The sequence below is a fragment of the Triticum aestivum genome, chromosome 3D, assembly GCF_018294505.1.
Source record: "Triticum aestivum cultivar Chinese Spring chromosome 3D, IWGSC CS RefSeq v2.1, whole genome shotgun sequence".
Taxonomy (NCBI): Eukaryota; Viridiplantae; Streptophyta; class Magnoliopsida; order Poales; family Poaceae; genus Triticum; species Triticum aestivum.
In genome coordinates, this window is record NC_057802.1 from 457,474,310 (window position 1) to 457,483,957 (window position 9,648).

Consider the following 9,648-nt stretch of genomic DNA (forward strand, 5'->3'; position numbering starts at 1 on the left):
TATGCTTACGATTCGGTCATCTACACGCAACCGCTGTGTCTTGTGTCGCTCCGTTCCGCCCCCCGGTGGCCGGGGACAGCCAGCTCCTAGCTGTAGTTGCTTTGCTTCCACTGTCTATCTTCGTGCGTTTCGTTCTGAACGACGGATGTCGGCGAGGCCTTTTAGATGGCGGTGGCGACGAGAGAGACGTGTATCCATACGGGCGGCTGTTTTAGGCGTCCACTGATCCGGAGGAGGCAGGGCCGGCCGGGTAGATGTTCTAGATCGAATCGGGGCGGCGCCGGGCGCGGTGCACTTTTTTCTCAAGGAAAACGCTTGGAAACAGCCGGCATCAGTCGTCATGCGTCGGCGATGCATGCCCCACGGCCCGACGCACCGCGTTGCACGCCACCCTCCTCTTCCAGAAAAGCCCCTCGTCTTATCCTTCTTCCACACGCCAGACCTTAGGGCGGGCATCTCCAGCCGATCCCTTAAAACTGGTTAGAGGAGTAAAGTTTTCAATTTACTCCTCTAATCCGTACCTAGCCAAAGTCCTATAACTGTTAGAGAAGTAAAAATTTACTCCTCGGCACCGCGGTTTCCTACTTTTACTCGGTCACTCACCCGCTCGAGCAAAAGCAGCCCCCTCTCCACTCGGCCTCACCCACCCCCTCCCCCGTCGCATCTACTTCGGCTCTTCCTACGTAGCCTCCGCTAGCCATCAGGAGCCACCGACGACCCCTGGAGGACCTGCACGTTTGCACTCCTCCACCACCCGGATTTAGTCCTCTTTCGCCAGCGGCGGCACCTAAATCAGCAGATCTATGACCCTCGCCGCCTCTGCCGTCGGCGGCGACAGATTCAACGCATTTAGGCCGCCGGCACAAGCATGTTTTCAATGGATCCGATGGGGACTGAACCATGCAGCCCCCTCAACCACTCCACACCGCATCTCGATATGTCCTCCTCCTCTCGGCACTCGGATCTCACTCATTGACATACCACAACCACGTTTGGCCGTCAGCCGGGGTTAGCACTTGCCCAGTGGCTTGTCGGCTCTCCGATGCCGGTCATCAAGTATGGCCACTGCCTGCGGCTGGTGATGTGTCAAGTTTCGAGCATGCCGAAATATCCCGGATGAGTGTTCTTCAACAGCGAAAAGGACGGGATGAGTGGCTATTTTGTGGTTGTTCTTCGGATTCATCGCAATTTAGGACTTATTGTTTGTTTAAAATTGTATGTAGGACGGATGCAAGTTTTTGTATTGCGAAGAAGAGTACATCAATCTATTGCTAGGGGGAAATTTGTTAGATGTTCGTGCACTACTTGCTAGAGTTGAGAGTAGAGACGGCGCAATGTCCACTTGTGTTGAGGCGGAGAAAAACGAAGTGTGCAAGCTCAAGAAGACGATAGAGAAAAGCAACAATGTGGGCAATGAAGATATAGAAGAAGTATTAAACGAACTAGTGGGAGTAGTTATGGCACTTGGGTTTCTATTAAAGTGTCTAATTATTCTTAAAGTTTTCTTCGAATCAGTTCTCTTAGCGAAGAAACGATCAAAACTAGAGGAGTAAAAAAATTACTCCAATAAGCTTTACTCCGATGTTTACTCCTCTAAAATTTAGGGGATCTACTAGAGATGCTCTTATCCCCATGGTGCTCTCTCCTCTCTTTGAAGCTCCTGCAATAGCGGTCTCCAGTTTCTTCGAAGCATCCGATGGGGTGAGGTAGGCGGATCGCCGCCATAGCCCACGCGCTCCATCCTCGGGGAAATCTAAGCGAGTCGGGGTGCAAGGTGCTACATCGCACGCCGTTGCTATAGGTGTGCGTGGCTCGTTTATGCAATGGTGGCGGTGTTGTTGAGGCAACTTGCTACATTGCTCCTGTAGGAGTCTGGAGCTACGAGCTCACCATGATTGCCACATAGTCGGTATTGTTGCTGCAGGCGTAGCATCGCCGATGACAAGGCTAGCCGACGTCGTTGCAAACTATTCGCCAGAGACGTTGCAAGGGGTTGCAATAGGTGTCGTGCTCCAAGTGGGCTTAGCGGAGATGCAGGGGGTGCTGCGACCCAAAGGAGATGAAGCAAACGGGCGCCCATCGTTAGATGCTTTGAATGATCAAACGACTACAAGAGGGGGATCTGTCGGCTCGCTGGCCGACTAATTTCTCCTACAAAATCAGTCAGCAAGTGCGTAGCACCGGCCTTTAAAAAAAAGAAAAATGTCCATCGATATTTTTTTCTTCCTTCCAAAAAGTTAATTTTATTAGGTCTTAGTGTAGCATCATGAATACAAAACATATCAATCATATAACATGCCTTTGCATTATTAAGATGCACATCACAAACATCAACTAACACACATGAGAACAAAATAAAATAAAATAAAAATCCACACTAGGAAAGTCGTAGTAGACCAAAACCATACATAAGGCAAGAAAGGTGGGAGACCCTAAATTATGCCACAATCCATCATCCCTGGTCACCTGCTCCAATCACGACACACCACCGTAAAGCAGCGGACAATGTTCTATTCATTGTAGATTAGACAATTAACGAAGTCAATGGTACACAAGTAACAGGTAGACAAGAGCATCTACAATCTAACTTAGCAAATCCGCCCCTTAAATGTCTATGGACGCGCCTTGTCTGTACCTTGGATGTCCGTTTTAAGCCCCTGCTCGTCCATGCATCCAGTCATGCTCCTTAGTTTCACTACATCGAATCGATCGTAAAACACTCTACTATGTGTGAAATATTAGTGGCATTTGTCCCGGGCTCCCGGCCTTGCGTTGGGTTTACCGACTCCAAATTCGAAAATCGCATTTCAGAGCTGGGGACACAAGGTCGGGACCAAGCAAATTTCGCCGTTGACTGATTTGTCACTTTTGTGTAGTTGACGTGTCAATGTATTTCCTCATAAAAAAATTCACACATGTACTAGTATACTCTCATATCTCACTGTGTAATTTCTTTAGAATTGTTTGAAACTTTGAAATGTGTTTTTTCTTAACTTTCAAACGAACCAGCTCCATGGAGCTCGAGCACCAAAATCCTGCACTTACATTGGGACGTACAACGCCTCTTTCCCAAGGATGAGGAACACCACGGCGGGAGTGCTGACTCCGATGGCGATCACAACGTACGCAGGCCACCTCGCCGTGGGCGCAACGGTGATGTAGACGGCGGTCATGAGCGAGACGACCATGGCGAGGCAGGCGAGGATGGTGAGCCTGTGGCCCCACATGAGCTGATCGAGCTTGAACTTGACGGGGTCCCGCCATGCCCAGATGAAGCAGAAGACGACGACGATGGAGCTGCACATGGCCACAGTGTTGGAGATAACGAAGATCTTGAACGCCGCCTTGTGGCCGTGGAGGGCCGTGCCATCGGTCTGGCTGTACCCCCCTGGCATGGTGAAGGTGGCCGCAAAGCTGACGGTGGCGATCAGCGTGGCCACCAGCGTGTAGGTCCCGACGCTGAGCTCGTAGTACTCGTCGTGGCCAGCCCTCCGGCTGCGCAGCGACTGGTAAGTGGCGATCGGAGGCAGCTGCTCCTTCTTGCACCTGGAGGCCTCGTGCTTCTTGAGCGTCTTCCACAGGTACATCTCATAGGTGTCCATCTCCTCCGTGGCGGCGCGCTTCTCGATGAGGCTGCGCGCGGACTGGCCCTCCCGGTTGAGGACGCAGGGGTTGACGCGGCGGTCCTTGAGCAGGAGCAGCGCCGACTGGATGCGCGATAGGGAGGCGGCGAGGTGCAGCGGCGTGTTGCCGGCGCGGTCGACGCGGTTGACGATCTCCTCGGGGCGGACGTGCTTGAGCAGGCGCTTGAGGGCGTCCACCTTGCCGCTGGTGATGGCGACGTGGAAGGCGTTCCGGCCGTTGCTGTCCACCATCTCCGCCACGTCGGGGCACTGCTTGAGCAGCTCCACCATGGCATCCGTCGAGCCGTAGTAGGCGGCCACGTGCAGCGGCGACTGCAGGTCGCGGTTGCGCTTGTAGGCCAGGTCCACCTTCCGGTTGAGCAGCAGCTTCACCACGCGGGCGTTGTTCTTCTGCGCCGCGTAGTGCAGCGCGTTGTTCTCGCTCGAGTCCGTCAGCCCGATCTGGTCCGGCGGTGTCGCGTCAAGCAGGATCTCCACCACGCCTGCTTGCATCGCCGCCATTTGTAATCACACGATATACATGGCAGGGCAACGAAAAGAAGGCGACGGGCAGGTCACTTACGTGCGTGGCCGCCGAGGACGGCCTGGTGAAGGGCGGTGCCGCTGACGGAGTCGGAGGGGACGAACTTCTCGTGGACCCAGGGTTGGCTGACGATCTTGGCGACGACGTCGGCGAGGCCCTCCCGTGCAGCGATGTGCAGCGGCGTCTGCTGCTTCACGTTGAGCGCGTGGCCGCGGCCGGGCTCGGCATCCAGCAGCCTGAGCGCGACGGCGCTCCTGCCGTGCTTCACCGCCTCGTGCAGCGGGGTGTCGCCGACCTTGTTGGCCATGAACAGAGGCCCCTGCGCGGTGCCAGGGGAGCTCCGGGGAGGTTCCCCGGCCTTTCCATTCTGCGCGGCGGGGGAGTGGCGCGGATGCTCCGCGGGCCATGCGCTGGCTCGGCCGATGAGCAGGTCCGCCACGTCCACCTTCCCCGCCCTGGCCGCCAGGTGCAGCGGCGTGTCCCCGTCAGCGTTCTTGCTGACGAGCAGCTTGTCGTCCACACCAAGGGCCGCCTCGGCGAAGCCGGCGTGGCCGAGCTCGGCGGCGATGTGCAGCGCGGTGTTCTGCTGGGGCGTCTTGGAACCAAGGATGTTGGGGTTCTCGGCCACCAGCTTCTTCAGGCTTGCCACGCTCCCCTGCACCGCCGCCTTGTGCAACGCTGGGTCCATCCTATTCCTACCTACAGTAGCTTCTTCTACTCTTCACCCTCTTGGACCTCGATTGTGGAGACAGAGAGCGACAGAGTTGATTGATCATGTGGATGAAGAAGCTTTAAGATAAGTTGCCGCTGGATTCCTTGCCTCCTCCCTGTATTTTTGAACTTGTGCTGCGGTTACGTGTGAGTTGGGGGTGCTTTGCTTGGCAATCCAACGTTGGTATATGCCTCTGATGCATCACCTGAAGTGAGGAAGAGAAACACAGAGGAGAATTCAGCGTTTTGGTGCCACCTACGGACAGCCTTTTCTTTTAGAAATGGAGGACCCCGGCCTCTGAACCATGCATACAACCACTTTATTAATTATTCACACAAGACCTTACAAGGTCATACAAAAGTAAAACTAAAGCCACCTTCTAGACAACATCTGCCGCTACTCTTATCCAGCTGATGAAGGGATGTTGATAGTCTGGGCCTAATACCAAACAGACCTTGCAGCCAAACCTAACATCTAAGACCTGAGGTCCCAACCAGGACGCCTGCCGGGTAAGGGCACCCACCAGTCCGGTGCACTCCTCAACCAGGACACCTGCCGGGTATGAGGCCGCCACAACCACCTGCCACCAATCCATCTTTAGTGCTGTACTGCTGCATGTGCCTTGCCCGGTCTAGCTGCCGTCGACGCCACCAAGACGCCAGACAACGCCACCATCCTGCGCTCGTCCATCATCACACGCCCACCGGCGAGAACCCGCTGCTCCATGCCGCTGAGACTCGCCGTTGTCGACGTGTCAGATACCACGCCGCTCCTCCTCTTGTCCCCTTCAGCCAACACTTGCTCCAAAACGACGCCCCCAGGAGGGAGAACGACATCGAAACATCGCCATCGTCCGATCCGGTAGACCCAGATCTAGGGTTTCCCGCGGAACCTTCCGATCAGGTTGACGTGATCTGCAACGACGATGCCTCGAGAAGGGAACGACGTCCGAGACGCCGCCATCGTCCGCCATAACTGCAGTCAGGCACGATTTTCACTGGAAGCCACGTCGTCCCGGTCTCGTGGTTGGCTGGAACCGAGCGGAGTCTCGCCACGAAGACGAACGCCGTCGTCGGTAAACCGGCGGAGATCTGACATCTCCTCACCGGTCCCTCCACGCGCCGCCGGTCGGTGGAAGGCCACCCCGCGGCGGATCCGGTCGGGGTGTTGGATCCGCAGTCGCCGCCGCCACCATCTCCTCGCAGATCAGGTACCCCGTCGGATGGGGCGCTGCCACCGCCGCCATCCATCTCAGAGCTGCCGCTCCGCCGGCTTATGGCACTTCGGCCACCGCCGCATGGCAAGGGATCGCCGCCCCAGCCGCCGTCTTCGGATCTCACAAGACGGGCCGCCCCTGCCGCCTCAGATGAGATCTCGCCGCATCCACCCACCCAGGTGCCTTCGGCGCCGGCCCGCCGCCACCGCGGCCCTCGCCGGCGGCAGTGGTGGCAGAGGGGGCGCGAGTGGAGGCCTGCGGCGCTAGGGTTTGGGGGCCCTTGGCGTTGCCTAGGGGGAGGCGACGCGAGAGGGAAGGGTTTTATCCTCTAAATTTTCTTTGAATCGTTCCCACCTACAGGCAGCCTAAAAGCATATGGTTAAACTTATCTAATTCTAACTACAACTATATAGAAAATGGGTGTGGCTAGGAACTCACGGATATAGCATGACTGAGACTTTAAGACTTAGCAAGACTGATAGAAAATTTACTGAGATAGGTCAAATAAAAAAAACATTATCTGATTCTTCATGGAAAAATCATAAATATGTACTATTTTTTAAATGTGGATTGACTGACATTCATATAAGAAATGATTGTCAATTTTTACTATGTAAATACAATAATCCTACACCTATGAAAGAAGTTACCAAAGTTTGGGTAACTTTCCTTCACCAATTTTCTTCGGACCCCTGATTTTCAGGGTGGGTGGGCCCCTCCTCCTCCACCCCCAATCACAATTTGCCAACTGGATCATTGCTTAAAACTTAACGTAACTTGTTTGTAGGTGTAGCATTGCTCATGAAAATATGTTCTACATGCAAAAATGCTACACGTACAACCTTTTACGATACTGCTATAAACCCTTCCATAAATTCTATTCAGCCTCACCCTGAATTTCACCCGTGTGGGGCCTGCCCTCACCCTTAGTCCAGGAATGAGCCTGTAAAGTTATGTAAAGCTCCGTGCCAAAGTCGTTCTACATGTCAACATGTGCCCTGCTTCTTTCTGAATCCAGCAGCCAAATCTGCGTCGCCGGTCTCATACCCGGGGCGATCGCTGGAGAAGGAACTGCACTGCCACATTAATTAGCTGGAGCTAGATACTACTCCCTCCGTCCCATAATATAAGAACGTTCTTAACACTAAACGTCCTTATATTATGGGACGGAGGGAGTAGTATCTAGATCCGTTCCTCCAATACCGTCTTATTCTTTGTTGCAATGGTCACGGCACGAGGCCAGGATTGAAGGACAACGTAGGTGGCTCAACCAAGCATGGTACAAACGTCAGTAAGAATAAAATGAGCTTTTGCTTAATATTGGTAACTACATAAAAATGCAAATTAACTCAGAAACGAGCAAACCTGTATAGATGCATGAAAAAGATTCAACGGTTTACAAGAGAAAGAATCCTCAGAAAAGGGAAGAATAATGGGGAATTAACTCATACACGAGCAAATGTAGATACGAGCTTTTGCTTAATATTGATACTCCCTTCGTCCCAAAATTCTTGTCTTAGATTTGTCTAAATACGGATGTATCAAGTCACATTTTAGATTAGATTCATCCGTATCTAGACTAAACTAAGACAAGAATTTTGGGACGGAGGAAGTACATGTGAATGCAGTTACTGATTTAAGTTTAGAGCATCCTCCCCCCTCATCATCAAGGAAGAACACAAAACAAATTCCACACAATAATACTGCAGCAACTTTGACCAGGAAATCCAAGTCAGAGACCTGTGTCAACTATACAGACTTTACCAAACTAATCAAGCTACATGCTTAAGGACAAGTGGAAGGCGAGGAGTTTTGTTAAATAGAGGAGAAAGAAGCCAGCTTGCTTGACAAGAGTAGTAAGAACAAAGGGAATTTCTTTGTTTTCAGTCTTCATGTGCATGAACATTTGAAAGAATGGTTGTAATACACAGCACATACGCTTGCATATTAAAAATGAGTTGTATTTGTTATACCACTCTGGCTGTGTGCATCACTCGATTTTACATTTACATATCTAATTATGGATTTGTTTAGAGTTGCTTTGATATTCAAAGGGAATATAATGTAAAAAGTTTATAGCCGTGTTCGCATTATCATGCACGCTGCTAGTGTCATTTTCAGCATTTTAGAATTTCAAGCACATTTTATGGAGGTTTTCTGCTCCACTTTTTATAGTGTACATGTGTTTTTCATGGAAGTAATTAGAAAATTAAAACACAACAACTCTTTGTAAATGATTTTTGAATTTTAAATGAGTTACATATACATGCTAGCACTACGCCACACATGTATAAATTGACATGCCACTACATGCAACCTTATACGCTGGAAACAAATGGACCCCGACGCGTTTCAGTTCATGGGGTCCACACTTTTAACTTCTGGCGTCTGTTACTTCAGTGCACACCCCTCAAGAACTACTCGGTTCAATAATGTAAGATGCTTTTGCAAACTAGTTTAGCATAAGATGGAGAGAGTAGTTTTTAAAGAACAAAAGAGGGTTGGCCACATGCTGCTAGTTTTCGGGCCGTTGGGCGTGCTCGGTTCACCTCACTGGCAGCGTTTGCTGCTGCTGCAGGCTGCTAGTAGAATGTCATCAGCTACGTTTGTTTTTCAGGTGAACGATGCTGGTATTTAGGCAAAATAGCTGTCACGTGCGTTTATGGCTGCACGCCGCTAATAGCAAATTCCTATGTCGGCACCTTCAATGTTGACTTACAAATTTACAAATTTGCTCCCGCATCCGTCCGCGGACAGGGGTATGAGTCGGTGGACACGGACGTGGGAGCCGGCCATTCAATACTGTCCGCATACATTTTAATCACTGTTTGAACTAAACAGACGAAATTCATGCTAACACGTCGGATTACATTAAAGTTTGAATATAATTTACATAAAACGAATGATATTTCGACCGTTTAACTAAAAACTCTAAAAAAACATAAACCCTATACCAGACGACCACTTCGTAGGCGTGGCCGCCCTGTCCTACAACACCTCTGCCACCGCTGCCGTCGTCCCTCCAGCGGCGGAAGGGCGTCGGTGGGCAGCGGTAGCCCTGTCCGGCGGTTGCCCGTCGCTCGCGGAGGAGCCGCTCTGCCTCCTGTTGCGCAGTGCGAAGGGCCGCGTTGGTCATTGCCGACGACGCCGACGGAGTCCTGGCGGAGGCCTTGCCCCTACTGGCGTTGGCGGATCAGTTGCTAAGTAAACACTCCTTGCCGATCTTGGCGAGCTCGCTGTCAAGACGGCGGCGACGCCTGGCGGCTGTCTGCACGGTGGTGACGGGACGGTCGAGTGCCCACGCGGCAGCGAGGTCCGGGTTGTTGCGGACCCATGCCGGCGCCACGTCCATCTTGGCGAACGCGGAGTGGCGAGAGGCATTGCAACGATCGTGTCGCGCCTACTGCCTCGCTGCACACTCTGCCTTGAATTAACGGCGATCGAGCCTGAGGCACCGCCATAACTACCTCGTCCGAGGTAGGAGAGGATGCCGCCACGCGCCTTCGTGATTGCGGGCCGCAGCACCTCTTTTATCGGGCGGCGGTGGCGGCAT

At 52.4% G+C, this 9,648-nt stretch overlaps 1 protein-coding gene across 1 annotated transcript; it reads right to left on the reverse strand.

The window, feature by feature from the left end:
- Positions 1-2,921: 2,921 nt before the first annotated feature.
- Positions 2,922-4,995, reverse strand: LOC123074948 (ankyrin repeat-containing protein At5g02620). The gene is made up of 2 exons (XM_044497669.1): positions 4,207-4,995; positions 2,922-4,126 (listed from the first exon to the last, which is right to left on the reverse strand). The coding sequence occupies exons 1-2, from the start codon at positions 4,853-4,855 to the stop codon at positions 3,042-3,044; spliced, it is 1,734 nt and encodes a 577-aa protein (XP_044353604.1). The 5' UTR covers positions 4,856-4,995; the 3' UTR covers positions 2,922-3,041.
- Between the last annotated feature and the right edge of the window lie 4,653 nt (positions 4,996-9,648).

Excerpts from the sequence above, each read along its gene's own strand:
- LOC123074948 (XM_044497669.1), bottom strand. The coding sequence starts at position 4,855 with ATGGACCCAGCGTTGCACAAGGCGGCGGTGCAGGGGAGCGTGGCAAGC. Across the intron at positions 4,127-4,206 it reads CGTCCTCGGCGGCCACGCAC|GCGTGGTGGAGATCCTGCTT; the intron begins GTAAGTGACCTG and ends CGATGCAAGCAG.